The sequence below is a fragment of the Agelaius phoeniceus genome, chromosome Z (genome assembly GCF_051311805.1).
Source record: "Agelaius phoeniceus isolate bAgePho1 chromosome Z, bAgePho1.hap1, whole genome shotgun sequence".
Taxonomy (NCBI): Eukaryota; Metazoa; Chordata; class Aves; order Passeriformes; family Icteridae; genus Agelaius; species Agelaius phoeniceus.
Window position 1 is genome coordinate 75,045,099 of NC_135303.1, and position 15,602 is coordinate 75,060,700.

The 15,602-nt window shown below is 38.5% G+C and overlaps 1 protein-coding gene across 1 annotated transcript in view; it reads left to right on the forward strand.

The window, feature by feature from the left end:
• The first annotated feature begins 238 nt into the window (after nucleotides 1–238).
• The window catches only part of PDE4D (phosphodiesterase 4D), a 354,607-nt gene continuing 339,243 nt past the window's right edge, over nucleotides 239–15,602 (forward strand). The window contains exon 1 of the mRNA XM_054651719.2: nucleotides 239–724. Coding sequence (XP_054507694.1) covers nucleotides 360–724 — 365 coding nt within the window. The 5' untranslated portion in view covers nucleotides 239–359. The remainder of the gene's footprint in view (nucleotides 725–15,602) is intronic.

A 15,602-nucleotide genomic window follows, 5' to 3' on the forward strand; every position in this document is an offset into this window, starting at 1 on the left:
CATCCTCATCGCGCATTTTCCCACCTCCCGCACACCCCAGCGCCCTCTGCCCCAACCACCGCCCCCTGTCGGGTCTGCTCTCCGTCGCCCGGGCTCCAGCCTGGCTTTAAATATTTCCGAGCGGGATGCCAGCCCCTCCTCTCCTCCTCCTCCTCCTCCCCCTCTCCCCGCCTCCCCTCCCGCGGAGCAGTCAAGAACCGGCGGCGCGGCTGCCCCAGCCGCTCCCGCAGTCGGGCGAGGGGTGGCGCGGCAGGAGCTGTCCAACTTTTCAGCACAGTTTCCTCGCCGCTGCCCTCAGGAAGGCGGCAGCCGCCGCCCCTGTCCGCACGCCCGCCCGGCGCGGCCCGACCGCCGGCAGCATGGAGGCAGAGAGCAGCAGCGGCTTGTCCGCGATGCCCAGCGGCAGCGACGGCGGCAACGACGGTAGCGGGGGTCTCAAAGCCCCGAAGCATCTGTGGCGGCAAGATCAGCACTACCCACCGCAGCTGCGACAGCACCAGTTCCTCCAGCACCAGCAGCACCCCGGGCAGCCGCCGGCGTCTCCCGTGTCGCGGGGCCGCTGCCTGGCCGGGGCTCGCGTCAGGCACCGCGGCTACTCCGACACGGAGCGGTACCTCTACTGCCAAGCCATGGACCGCGCCTCCTACGCCGTGGAGACCGGCCACCGGCCCGGCTTGAAAAAATCGCGGATGTCCTGGCCCTCCTCCTTCCAGGGACTCAGACGGTAGGAGAGGGCTTGGCCCAGCGCTCCGGCCGCGCGTGTGGGGGGTGCGGCGGAGGAGCGCCGCTCCCGGCCGCGGGGACGGGATTCAGCGGGGTGGGCACCGCGGGACTCCCGTCCGACCGGCCTGCCTTCCGCCGGCGGCAATGATAAGGAACGGGCACCCTACGGTTGCGGAGGCTCCGAAAGGGAGGTGGGCTCGGGTCGCGCAGCCGTGCTGGGGACCCCGGGCTGGGACGCTGCAAGGAACCCCCGGTCAGGGCTCGCCTGAAGCGGGCGTGACCGGGGCACGGGCGGCGCCGCGTCGTCCCGTACACGCCTGTCTGTGGGTGGAAAAGCGGCCACGAAACACGTGGGTGGGAGCGGGACGGCGTCTGTGCCGGCACGGAGCCGTGAGCGGGGCGGGCAGCGGGGCCGCGTTTCTCTGAGCCCGGCGCCGCTCCGCTGCCTCCCCGGCTGCCCCTCCTCGCTCGAGCTGCCCGCGCTCCCCGGGAACCTTCAGCGCTGCTGCCGAGCGGGAAGGACGCAATTCGTGTGATGTTTTCACAAAGTTAAAATAATGAGAGCTCTGGGGGGTGGGAGACAGTCTGGCAAATCCAGGGTTAGGGTCCTGTTAGTTTGAATGGGCTTAGTTGAGAAAATAGGCTAATGGTTTCTTAGCCAGAGGGAGGACTCCGTCATCTACTAGTCTATTGTTCCCCTTTAAATGAGCTGTGGATTTATTTTTCAGTGTGTAGCTTACCAATGCCTATTTTACCCTTGATGGCTGTAACAGGCATCTGTTTTAAAATCAAATTCTCTGTCAAAATCAGAAAGATGTTGAATCTGAAAAATCAATTTATTATTCGGACTTCATATTTAGTAGCTGGAACCACTTCCTTTGAGTAGAGAGACACACGCTTGCACTTGAATTTTAAGCAGACATTGTGAATAAAGGATTTATGGAGAGAATGGTGGGCAGAGGGACAATACTTGATACTGAGGGACTCTGTAGATTTTTGATTGCCTGGATAATCAGATTTTTATAGTGTGATATGCTTGATGAATAAATAATAGAATCCTTTCTCAATGAAGATTGCTTTGTGTGTTTCTGTGGTGCACACTGCATTCTTTATTATGGAGCCTTGGCCATAAATCTGAAAAAGACATACTTGAATATACTCTGGCAGTGTTAGCTCTCTTTCTGCCTAACAGTAACTTCATGTCCACTTCATATATGATTAAGAAATAAAAAGACATCCAGCAATTGTAAACTAGAACTATATTTTCAAATAAGTAATCTTTAAATATGTCTTTTAATATCTTTGGTTTCCACACAGCTGTTCTGTTGCTGCACATTTGTATCCCTTCTGTAAACTCGTTCTTGTCTGAAGTTAACGATGTTAAATTTTTCACCATGTAAGATTGGAAAGAAAAAATAAGATTCAAAAATTAACAAATGTTCAATTTAAAGCTTTTTCAATACATTCCTGTTTATTTTATATAAAAAAAACCTTCTAGGCGTCTAGTATTTTTGACATTTAAGACAGAGTGCAGAATTTCTGTTTTGTAATGGCAAAACAGCTTAATTTTTATATATCATAATGGTTGGCTTGAATATATTCAGCATTATTCCATAAGTGATTAATTATTGAGGGGGTACTAAGTCAAGGTGGAAAGGGAGAGTACACATACTATTTCTTCTATTTGGATTTCAGGGCCATTTTTAAATTACAATTCACATGACAGCTGTTTAAATGGGAATTAAAACTTCAATATGAAAAGTATTTTTGTTTTTTAACTCTTCATTCTATTTCTATTCAATTAGCATAAAAATGTTGTTTTGACAAGACATGCTGCTTAACTGAGGTCACTGAATTTTATTTTAATTTTATGGGATTAGTAAAAATGCTTCAGATGTGCTTCCCTTTTGGAAGTAGTAAAGCAGAGTAAAGAAGTTCAATATAATTCACCATCAAATGACTTTCTTAGAATAAAGTCTCGCAGTAAAACATCTTGAATGAAGCAAACAACTATAGTATGGAAACGCAAAGTGAACTGTAACAAATTGCTTTACAAATATATTCAAGAAATATCAGAAAAAGGGTGGTCTTTCCAGGAGTTTCATTTCAAGGTTTCCGTCAATTGCTACTTTCCCCCGCTTTTTTGCATAAAAAGCAAAGAAAAATATCTTCTTATTCTTGTAAAAGCAGTGACCTGCAAAAACCTCCAATATTTTTGTGGAAGACACCTGTCTTTCTAGAAGTATTGCAGTTCCCTTTTCGTATTTAGACATTTTTATACTTCTCCCCTATTTAAACTGTTTTCAAAAGAACATTCCTGAATGGATTTCTTTCCTTTGGATTTATTGTGGTGTAATGAGACAAGCTTGTATTTCAGAGGACCTCAAATTACTCTGAATATGGTGGGTAAAACTGTCTAGAACTGGGGAAAATTGTGTATAAAAGTATGGAAGATGCATCAAAAGATAGGGGTAGTATAATGCACTGATGTCTCAAATGTCAAAAAATTAAATCCGTGTAATTGTTTTTCCAGAATTTATTTTGTTTCACTCTACACATATCACATTTCTGAAAACCTCAATGAAAACCGTAAAGGACACTTAATAAACCAAATATGCAACTTTGAAGTATTTTTTCTTTTAAGTTTGGTAGAGAACTTAAAAATATGTAACATTTGTGTTTTTCAAAAGAAATGAGAAGGAGAAATTACATATGTTACAATTTGAGTTAGAACTGACTAGTACATCTTTATTCAAACTGAAGAGAATTTACATTTAAAAGGCAAAATCAGCTAGCATAGATTCTAAACTATATTAGTTGAAAAACACTATGTGTTTGTAGTTCGTGATACTAACTACTGCTTATAATCACTCCAATGCTTTCTCTGTCTCTTCATGACCATCACTAACTTTGCACTCAACTTATTTAGAACACTGCTGTAGTGACTTCAAGGAATACAGCAGCATTTCTTTATACAGAAGGATATGTCAGGATCATCGACTAATGTATTTTGCATAAAAGTCAAGATTATTCGTGCATTTTTAAATTAGAAGGTAAGTGTTTTTAATTCATATACACAAAAGCTGCACAAAAACCAGGATAGTCAAGAAGATGATTGTGATTATCTGTGATCTGTGATCCGGGGGTTTTTGCCAGTTTACTGTGTGGTCTTGTGCAAGTCATTTAATCTCTCTCTGACAATATTTTCTCTTATGTAAAAGAAAAACAGAAACAGGGTAATTACAGATTCATGCTAAAGTGAATTTTTAGATCACAGAACAAAAAGAACTATGTAATAATAAATAGTAGTCATGGAATTGAAAAATAAATACTTCGACTCAAATAATTTTTCTAGTCAATAACACAAAATACTCCGTGTAATAAATTAAGCTACTGTGGTTATCTTCATAAATTTCAGGTACTTCTTCACGCATAATTAGCACTGTTGTGTGGTCTATATACACAGGCTAGTTGTTTAAAGAAAACCCCACCTGGGCATTTTTAAAGTCCATTAGTCATATGTCAATCAAATCATCTTGCCATATCATCTTTCTATGTTCTATTTTTCACTACTGAAATTTCAGACTGAAAAAATTAGAGAACAAACACCATCAGTCTTAATTCCACTAGTCGTGGAATTTCCCAGGATGTTGTATACTTAAAATAAATCTTAGTCTCCTAATTTCTTTTTGTCACATTTCCCAGGCAATTATTATTTTACAATATATCCTCTGTAAATTTTATCTCCAGTGTTGTTTTGGCCTAGGATTTCACAAAAACAACTTTTCATCAGTGCTTAAAGATAAACATCCATGCAATGGTGAGGCAGCACTAGGTTTTACAATCCAGTAATCCTTGTGTTTGTTCCCTATTGCTGTCTGTTTAAAAAACTAATTTCATAAGTGAAAAAAAGTTTAAGAAACTACTTTCATTAAAATTAGTTGCTGTCAAAAAAATCTACTTGCTCTCTTTCCATTTCATGTATGGGACCCGGTCTGACCAAGTAGCATTCACTACTGCATTGCTTACATATGAAGATTGCTCTAAAGTATTATTTTTCTTGAAGTGTCAATCTTGTCCTTATACCACCCTATAATAGCTAATAAACCAGAATAACTCTCAAAATTGAATGCAGCATAATATTTCTGTTGCCCAGAGGCTTTATTCTCTATTAGGAGAAGAAGGGAAGTTTATGAATTAGTGTCTCAACTTTCTGAAGTCTGGGATATTGTATACCACTCTAATAATTTAGATAGATTAACTCTTGGGCTTTGTAGCTACATATGGAGCTATAAAAAGAATAGCTACTTTGCAAATCTGTTTGGTTCTCCAATAAAATGCACTCCTCTTTCCATCCTAGGCCCCATTCCTTCCTCCTGCTTGGTTTGGAAAGCTCCTCTTCATCTATTATATCTTAGCTACTTCCACACAGACAAAGGAAAAGGAAGAAGAGTGTTTTCTAACTTACAGGCCCATAAATAACACTCTCAGAATTTAGCAGCAGTTTCTAATTTAGAATTTTTTTGTTTACTTGTTTGGCAGTGTATTATTGCTTTGTTTACTACTACAGAGTACTAGCACCCAAGATGTTAAGATAATTGGCATATGGTATCCCTACTTCAGAGACACAAATAAATTTTACGTCTTAGTAAACATTGTTGGATTACTGTTCTTTTTAATTGTGTGTCAAGATAAATGAAATAAGAAACTCATGTTGTCACTATTTTAAATAAGTGACTGTTAAGCGTGTTATTTTCATGTTTTGGAAGGCTTACATTTTCTGATTGTTAAGAGTTGTGTGACCTGAACTATATGAGTAGCATTAATTTTCATGCTGCTGAAACTTGTAAAAATACGAGCTTTTAAAATTCACATATTCAAATATATTTTAATATGAATGTTGCTGAGAATGAATGGTTCAGATTTCTTAATTTAGTCAGTATACACCTGATAATTTAACAGGACAATTTATTCATAATCAAACAGAGAATAATCAAGATTTAAACACTCTTTAAAAAGATGTGGCTATATGAAGTTCTACTTAAAATTATTAACATAACTGTTTTATATATTCCTATATTTTAAATAGGCGTTAATATAGCAATATTATTTGAGTATTAGTGAAGATGTCCATTGGACACACAAGCTCATGGTGTCAGGTCAGTGGTGCTCAGCTGATGTTGTAAACATGTGGAGACAGGAGGTGCACAGTTGAAGAGTAATTTAGATGGAACTTTTGTGTAAAACACTAAAAGAACCTTAGTAGTTTTCTTTAAAAGTCATCTTCAACAGAGTTAAGTAATTTTAACTGCATTGTAGACTTTCTTTAGAGAAGACTTTGGAGCTAGCAGGAGAACCTGTGAGATTCATGTTAAAACTATGAGTGTGAGAGGAAGCTGAGGACATACAAGAAAGCACGGCAATATTATTTGACTGCTAAATAGTTTGTCTCAATGGACAAGTTCCAAGAATGAATTTCTTGCTACTGGAAGGCGAAGGTTTAATGAAAAAGAGTGTTGGACAAACATCACTCTGTGTCAGTTGACAGGGTGATCTGAAAGTAGGTTGGTCCTTGCCAATGTGAAGAATGTCAATGTTCCTTCCCCATCGTCAGTATAAGGTATTCAGCAGATCTAGAAGAGATTAGCTTTATTTTCATGAACAAGAATACAGGTTATTTCTTAGAACAAGAGGATTTTTTTGGTAATAGAGTGGATCTTCCGCCATTTCAGGATCAAATCCAAAGCTCTTCTTGTAATCTAAAGAAACTAGATTCAGTAATTAGAAATTAAATTTAGTATTGTGTGTTTAGACTGCATATTTAAAGGTGACAAGGTGACAATAACATTTGATAGTAGGAATGAAAATGTGCAGATAAGATTTTAAATTCTGTTAATGTTTATTTTGATCCTGTTACCTGCATCTCTTCCTTGATGGGCCTTGAAGGCCCTAAGTTACATATAGCAAGGATTACAGGAGGGAAGCAATAGCTGTCTACTAATAGCAATTACTAACAGCAGTTGGTAGCTAGGACATGTCCCACATTGTTCATTCTCCAAATTCTTTTCAGAGGTATCTGTCCTATCTCCTGTGTGTTCCTAATGTTTTGGTGTGCTCTGCTGTGGAGATGTCAAACTAACCCTTTAGCTTAGTAATGTGGCTGCCATTGCACATATGTGCCTGGCTACTTTCAGTTATTTTAAATAGGTCTGTATTACAGTGTTACATGACAGTATTTGTGCCAAAGTTGCAAAGTATCTTTTAGTCAAAGTATCTTCCAGTAAAGAAAAATAACCACACACTGATGATAAATAAGACAAATCCACCTACTCAGGTGACTTTGCACATGCAAGCAAATGTGAAAGGGCCAAAGAGAAATTATGGATATATAGCACTATACAATCATGGAATCATGGAATGATTTATGTTGGAAAGGACCTCTGTAAGTCATTTGGTCCAACCATTGCTCAAAGTGGGTCTGTTGAGAACAGATTGCCCAGAGCAGTGTTCAGTTCAGTCTTGAACACTCCCAGGAAAGGAGGTTCTACAGTATCTCTGGACAAACTGCTTCAGGATTTGACTATTCCATGGTAAAACGCTTTTCCACTATCTAGTCAGAATTTGCTGTGCTCTGACTTGGATCTTTTGCTTCACATGATATCACTGTGCACTTCCAAGAGACTCACTCCATCTTCTTTGAATCCATTCTCTGATCAGGGAGGCAGCATAGTTCCCTTGGTGCAGTCTTACAAATGTGTAATAGCAATTTCACAGGTCTATGGGGAAATGTAGTGTTCTTAGTGTTGTTTTCAATGCCATTTATTACATACACAGCAAGAGGAATGACTGATTCCTTTGGTAGATTAGTTTGCATAGACTATCCCCTCACTCGCTCCTTGTCTGGGATCTGTAACATCTCTCTGATTTCATGGGGAGAGTTCAGCTGCAAGAATACTCAGGAGAAATAAAGAAGGAAAATACCACTGTGATTTCCAATCAAATAGTTTGTTGAGGACTTTAATATCTCTCAGAGATGTTATGAATATTTCCACGCTTGTTCCTCCTGCCTTGGCCCAGGTGATCTAAGGCCTATACAGCTTCAGACAGGAAAAATAAGCATGATGGGAATGGTTTTCTCTGGCCCATCCATCCACCCTTCTAATTCCAGAAATTAAAACAATGAAAACCAAACTTCATTCAAAAATCTCTGGTCCAATACTTGAACCTGTGCTCTGACTGCTGAGCTTGACTTTCTGTTACCTCCAGTTTCTGAGGTTTCAGTTATGCCATTCTAAGGTTTTGGTTTTCATGACACAATGCCATGAAAATTGAAGATTGCAAACTGGGTTTTGAAACCCCAATTACTTTTTTCTTTTTGCCATTGGCATTATAAGCTCTTCCAAAAGATGTTTCAAAATTTGGCCTCCCTGGGAAGAAATTGTTCTTGACTGTGCAGTGTAGAAAACTTCTCATAAGCTTATCTCACACAACAAGAGAAGCCTAGAAGGGAAAAAAAGTGCAAAAATCTGCCATATTTAAGGACTTGAAAGTCACTAGAAAATTCAAAATGTATGTGATAAGAGGTTAGCTTGGTTTAGTTGTTCCTCCTGGACCAAAGTCTTAGAGCATTATTAACACGAAAAAGTAGTAGTGTAAAATGAGTGCTTGGTCATATATGAGGGGAGTAATAAAAACCTCAAAACATCCAAGAATTATTGGGTGTATATTTGAACACACACACAAAGACTACTAAAGCAAATTCAGTCACAGAGAATTAAGTCCAGCTCTGTAAATTTAGAGGGGTTCAATTAATAATAAGTTCTTATTGAATACAGAGCTCATGAGGCAAAGGTTTATTTTCTACTCTTCTAGGATATGTTATAACAGAGGGGTGAAAATCTCATGTCTGATTCTGGAACTGAGAAACCATTGGATGATCATCACTCAGTTATCACTACAGTTTTTCAGACCTGTATTTTGGCATGTAGTCACATTTGTGCTTGTTTACATCAGATGATCATAAAAAGTAATGAGAGTCAGAGCAGCTGCTATTCAAATAACCTTTCCTGTGTTTTGGAAAGGTAATTAGTTGTTTATCTTTGTTTTCAATTATTTCCTCTACACCCATAATTTTAGGTTAAACTCATAAACTTCCTCTGTTTTTTTATTTATTTTTTTCTCTCCACTTAGGAAATGAAATAGCATCAACTACTTCAAGGCAAAGTTAGGTTCTCAAGAAACAAAATTTTTATAGAAGTGAAAAGACATGCTACTAGTGAGAAAGTATATGGAGGAAGGATAAACATTCTGTTGAACAGTTTTACTCACTGTTATAATATCGAATAAAAAATACCACAGATTCGAGGTGCTTTTTTGTGGATGCACTTGTGGGTGCTCTTCTCTCTCTCCCTCTGTCTCTCTCAAACACTTGAGAGAACACAAAATAAAACATTACTAATGTCCTATCCAATGACAGGATAAAGGGTGGCTGGATGTACATATGTGCTCCAGGAACTGATGCTCATATAATTTCCCTCTTTCTACTTACAAACCTTAGATTATCAACAAGTCAATTTCTCTATGCAGGAATGTTCTAGGAATTTTTAGGCATAATCTGTGCTTGGCTGAGAATAAAACCAGTTCACAGTTGAGATAGGTATTTTATATATTTACATTGTTTGTAGGGTTTCCCATGTGTGAGCAGAAAAATGTCTCTGGGATATTTAACATTACAAAAATTTCACTAAAGATATATATTATTTTCATCAGTGAGTAAGGAATGCTTGCCTGAATTTCTAATTTCCTTTAACGTGACTTAAAAAAAATGCTAAAGAAACGGATAACATTAACAACTAGTAACACTCTGAGGACACTAAGAAACAAAGATATTGGATAGAAATTGATAGGAGGAAACAGAGCCTTCCACCAAATCTTCACTAAAATTGTCTGGCAAGTCTCACCCTTTTTTGGCCACTGTTCTCGCTGGCTTCTGTCAGTCTATCTCTGTAGCGATTTGTTGTCTTTCCTTAGGAAATAAATAAATTTACAGTCATGCTTAATGACTATAACTAACTGTTGCTAACAGTAACAGGAAGGGTGCCCAGCTGGAAAATATAAATTTTTCTAGTGTAGCCAACAGAGCAGTTTAGATGTATGGCAGGAGATTGTTCTGAGCAAAGTAGTTTTCCTCCCACCTTATACTGCCAGAAACTTTACATGTCATCAGGAAAGTAAAACTAAGCTAGCTTCCCGTGTTGATCTCCTGAAGACTATCAGATTTAAGGAGGATTTTGTCTTACCATTGTATTTTTCTTTTGGAAAGGCTGTACAATATTCAAAGTAACTTTTTGTTAAGGGCATAGCAGACCTTTTATATAGAAATTCTAAAACTGGATGGCAAAAAATATCATCTATTTATTGGCTTAGAATCCTAAAGATGAGAGATTTCATAGCTGGAAGAGAGCTCGTAGAAGAATCAGCTGTACCTGTTGCAGATATTTTCTTTCTTGCTCGCTTTCTTGCTTTCTCTTGCTTTCTCTTCTTCATTCTCTCTGTCTCTCTCTCTTTCTCTCTCTATTTCTTTTTCTCTCCCCCTTTCTCTCTCTTTCTCTCTCTTTCATTCCCCTCCCCCCCACCCCCCCCATTTTTGGTGGTCTAATCTGGTAGTTCCTTTCTTCTACATCATTCCCATTTTTAACTCATACCTTTCCTTTCATTATGTAACATGTCCAAAACTGTTTCAAACCGCTGCGCTGGATGTGCATGAAGCAGAGGCCTATACAGATTTTTTTTTATGCAAGGTATGGCTCATATATTTATCCTGGTTTGATGACTGATTTTTTTTTCCCAACAGCATGGAAGTAGTCTATCATAAATGGTTTTTAATGCACAGTAATGTGAAATGCTCTTTAATAAAACTGCTACCTAATGCTGAAGTTCTGCAGTCTCTACCAGTTGTGTTCTTGCAAATCCCCAAACAGATATTGAGTACTTTGAGCTTGTGAAGCATGAAAAATGCCTATAATCAAAACAGCTTTATTTACATCAAGTAACATGTAGTATAGGGTCTGTAGGAAGCCCTCTTAGATTGCTAAAACTTTTGATGCAACATTTAGTAGTCTATAAACCTCTAGAAGAAAAGCTTGGAACTTGATAGTCCTATTGAAATAGCAGGCAAACATTGATGCTATAGCAGTAGTAGAAGTGTTGGTATAATATAAGTGCATTTTGTATAAATATAAAATATTGGTTTTGGTTGGGTTTTTTTAATTGAGAAATGCATGCTCAAAGGAAACAATCTAAGGAAGTAACTTGAAGTGCCTCTTTTCTTGGGGTGAAATATAAAGAAAATAATTAAATTATTAATCGTTAAATTCTCATGTCTATTTAATAATGTAGCAATATAGCATAATCCAATGAATGGAAACAACTGACTAGTCCTTACATGGATCACACTCAGAAGCAAAATTATATCAGCAACATTTCAACTGTAAAAGTCCTCTATACACTTGTCCAGAATGAGCATTAAATCTTTTTAGACCTATTTAACTTTTAATGAGAAATTTTAATGAGAATAAATGTGGTTGAAAAATTAATGACTAGATCAAGGAAGAAAAAAATTATCAGATATGGCAAATATTTTTTGTATTGCTTTAGAAAACCTTGGTGCCCATAATGCAAATTAAAATAGTTGTTTCTATCTAAATTTAAAGAACCTATCTTTTGTTAAATTTATAGCTGCCCTTAATAAGAGTAAGGAAATGTGATGTGTAATTTTAAATACAGGTCAGGGAAAAAAACTTCGTTTGAGATGATGGTAACAAAACTGAAAGAGCTAGGAAATTAAGCTGATACAGAAAATTAGACTAATGAGCAGATTGAAACATGCATGCATTTTCTGTCCTCAAAATATAGGATATTCAAAAATTTTTATGGGTACATAAATTGGATATTAGCTGAAAAATTACACTTGAGTAGATGTCAATTTATTTCATATTACAGAACTTAGTCACTTATATTCTTGCTTTATATACTTTGGATTAAGTTTAAGGTAATGCATTTTTACTGCGTGCCAGATAGTGAAAAATAAATACTTCTGCTTCCACGACTACTTCCCCTTCCAAGAGCTATGTGTAATAAGCTAATTGAAGTCTAAATTTCAGTAAACTTTGTCCATTTAGAATTTTCAACAGGGAGGCGGTAAGACCAAGAGTGCCCAGAGCATTGCTGTCTTTACAAACTTATTTCTAAGGAAAAATGCTTCTGTTAGAACTAAAAGATTTTGGTTTAATATGAGCCTTAACATTGCAAAGCCAACTTCATCACTTGTGTGCTCTTCTCACCAAATAAAAAAGGAGAATCAAAAGAGAGTTATCCAAGATAAAATTCAAATGGTTCTAGCATTTTTTAGCTGTATAGTTTTATTCAAGTAAGAAACTGAATGCTTTTTCAGGATGCTGCTCTGTGACAGCAGGTTTTACAGTCATTAGCAATTGATATGATGGACTGAACATGTTTTAAATGCAGGGTATCAAGTAAGAATTCTAGTAGCAATTTACTTCCATTCTTACTCCAGCTCAAAGGTACTGAAGTGTGAATTTTTATTTCATTTATTTAATTATTTAAATTTATTTACAGATTTTTGATTCTCCAGTTCTACCCTAATTTGCAGCTCAGAAAAAAAAAAGATTATTGTTGTAGATGGAAAAAAATTCCACAACTTTAAATTAAAATAATCAATGAAAATTAATTATGAATATCTCAGTATGAACTTCATGTTCTGAAGAGTTGAATGTATTACAAACTCAGCAAGCAATTATTTAAAATGCCCTGGAACAGCTTGTTTGCAAAAAATGTTTAAAGTGAGTGGCAACTTCTAAAGTACAACACCCCATTTTCAGTAGAAAAATAAATAAAGATGCCAGGACATCCTGTGCTTTTTGCTGGTTTCCTAAGTGCAAAGACTTTGACACAACAGGTGTAAGTCCTTCGGTATCTGATCCCCACTGTTGTAGTTTCTTGCCTGTAAGAAAGGATATATGTCCAGCTGATCAACTCTTACCCCATATGTGAAAACTCTGTAAGAAAATCGAATATGTTTGTGAATATGTATGCCTCAGCAGGAAAAAATATGCTTAAAGACAGACTAAGATACTATTAATGTTCTGTTTTCAAAGTCCTTACCATGATATACATGTAAAATTGCATGTCTTGAGCAGAAATCAAAACATATAAAACACTGACTGATATTGAATAGTTTGGAAATGTTGAATTCTGCTTTCCTGTCTGTTATTATAGGTAATAATGATGATTAACTGATTGTGTACTGAACATATACCCATTTCCTTGCTTCTAAGAAATTGTTCTAGGACTTACATAGCTATTTTAATTTATGACATGGATTGTATTAACATTAAGGATGTTATCAGAGATTAAAAAATAAGTTACTTTCAAAATACTTAATTTTCCAGCTGGATCTTTCAGCTTTAATTTTACTTATGATTATATCTTCCTCAACATACTTAGTGTCTCTTTTTGTTATTTAAATATTATTAAATTTGGTTTACCCTATGTTTAATTTTATACATCTTAAAGAAGATAATTTCATTTCTATAATGCTGTTATAAAATTTAAAAAGTGTTTCTGAAAACTGTAGTTAAAATAACTCCTTTTTCAGTAATTCCTAAAATCCACATTAATAAAATCTAATGCAGTGATTATGCTATTTTGGTGGATCTGAAAGGAACTGGATTAAGTCCAGAGAATTTTTAGTGTTGCGTTTTTATCATAGATTTGTTTAGATTGGAAAAGGCCCTTAAGATTGTTGAGTCCAACTACTAATCCAGCACTGCCAAGTCCACCAATAAACTGCGTCCCCAAGGGCCACATCTGCTTGTCTTTTAAAAATCTCTAGAGATGGTGACTCAGTCACTTCCCTAGGCAGCCTGTTACATTGCTAGACAACGCTTTTGGTGGAGAATTATCTACTAATATCCAAACCATTTCCTTTTGTCCTCTCACTTGCTACTCAGGAGAAGAGGCCAACCCCCACCTGGCCACAGCCTCCTTTCAGGCAGCTGTAGAGAGTGATAAGGTCACTCCAGAACCTCCTTTTCTCCAGGATAAACACCCTCAGCTCCCTCAGCTGCTCCTCACAGCACTTGTGCCCCAGCCCCTGCCCCAGCTCCATTGCCCTTCTCTGGACTCTCTCCAGCCCCTCAGTGCCTTTCCTGCAGTGAGGGCCCAGAGCTGGACACAGCACTGGAGGTGTTCAGTTAGCTCATGTTCAGCTGCTGTCACCAGCATTCCCGGGTCCTTTTCCACTGTGCAGATTTCCAGCTGTGCTGCCCCAGACCTGTGCTGCTGTGTTTGGTGTTTTTGTAATTCAAGAGCAGGACCTGGCACTGGGCCTTGTTGAATGTTGCACCATTGGCCTTGGCCCATTGATTCAGCCTGCCCAGATCCTTCTGCGGATCTCCCTGCCTTCCAGCAGATCAACAGTCCTGCCCAACCCCATGCCATCTGCAGAGTGACTGAGGCCACACTCAATCCCCTTGTTCAGATGATCAATAAAGACATTACACAGGACTGACCCTGATACTGACCCCTTGGGGGCACCAATGGTGACTGGCTGCCAACTGGGTATTGGTCTGTGGGCCTGGCCATCCAGACAGTTTTTAACCTATGAAAGAGTGATCCATCCAAGTCTTGAACAGCTGGTTTCTCAAGAAGGATACTGTAGGAAATGGTGTGAAAGGCTTTACTGAAGGCCAGGCAGACAACATCCACAACCTCTCCCTCATCCATTCCGCAGGTCTCCTTTGTTGTAGAATGAGATCAGGTTGGTCAAACAGGAGCTGCCTTTCCTGGCATGGAACTGATGCTGGCTGTTCCCAACCCCCTTGATTTTTCGGTTGCACTTGCTGTAGGGTAACATTCAAGATGATCTGGTCCTTGACTTTCCCTGGACTGAGATCAGTAGTTCCCTAGGTCCTCTTTCTGATCCTTCTTGTAGAGGGGCATCAGGTTTGCCAACATTCAGTCTACTGGGACCTGCCCAGTTGAGCAGGATGCCAGGTGAATAATGCTTGAATGTGGCCTGGTGAGCACTCCTGCGGGCTCCTCCAGGGCCCCTGCATGGATCCCATCTGGCCCCATAGCAGGTCAGAATGGTCTAAGAGATGGTGACCATTTCCTCCTGGATTATGGGGGCTTCATCCAGGTTCCTGTCCCTGTCTTCCAGTTTAGAGAGTGGGTACCCAAAGAACCAAGTCTTATAATAAACAGTGAGGTAAAGAAGGCCTTAAGTGCCTCAGCCTTTCCACCAATCAAGGCTGGGAGTTCTCCTTGGTCCTCTTCTTGTTGCTGATGCATTTTTAGAAACATTTTTTGTTGTCCTTTACTACACTAGCCAGCTTAGGTGCTAGCTGGGATTTGGCCTTTCTAACTTTCTCTCCATATAAGCTCATGATGTTTTTGTAGTGCTCTTGAATTGCCTATCCCTTCTTGCAAAGGTCATGAGCTCTGTTTTTTCCCTATTAGTTTCAGAGTTCCAGCCAAAGGAGCTAGGATAAACTATGGTGGATAAAAAAATATATTTAGCCTACATAAATGAAGATTTAATGATATTTATATATTCTAAATATAGAATTTATTTACTATATAGGACAGCTAGTATAATAAACATATTGTTGATAAAAACATTTAAATTTATGTTTTGATTAATAAAAATGTTATATAGGTGGAAATTTAAAAATGTAAGATATATTTTGTGTCTTTTATATTATTAGGTGTTACATTTTGAAGCTAGCACAAACTTTTCTCAATTTTCTTGGGAAAAAATCCCAATTTCTGGTACCTTATATATTGCATAAATTTAA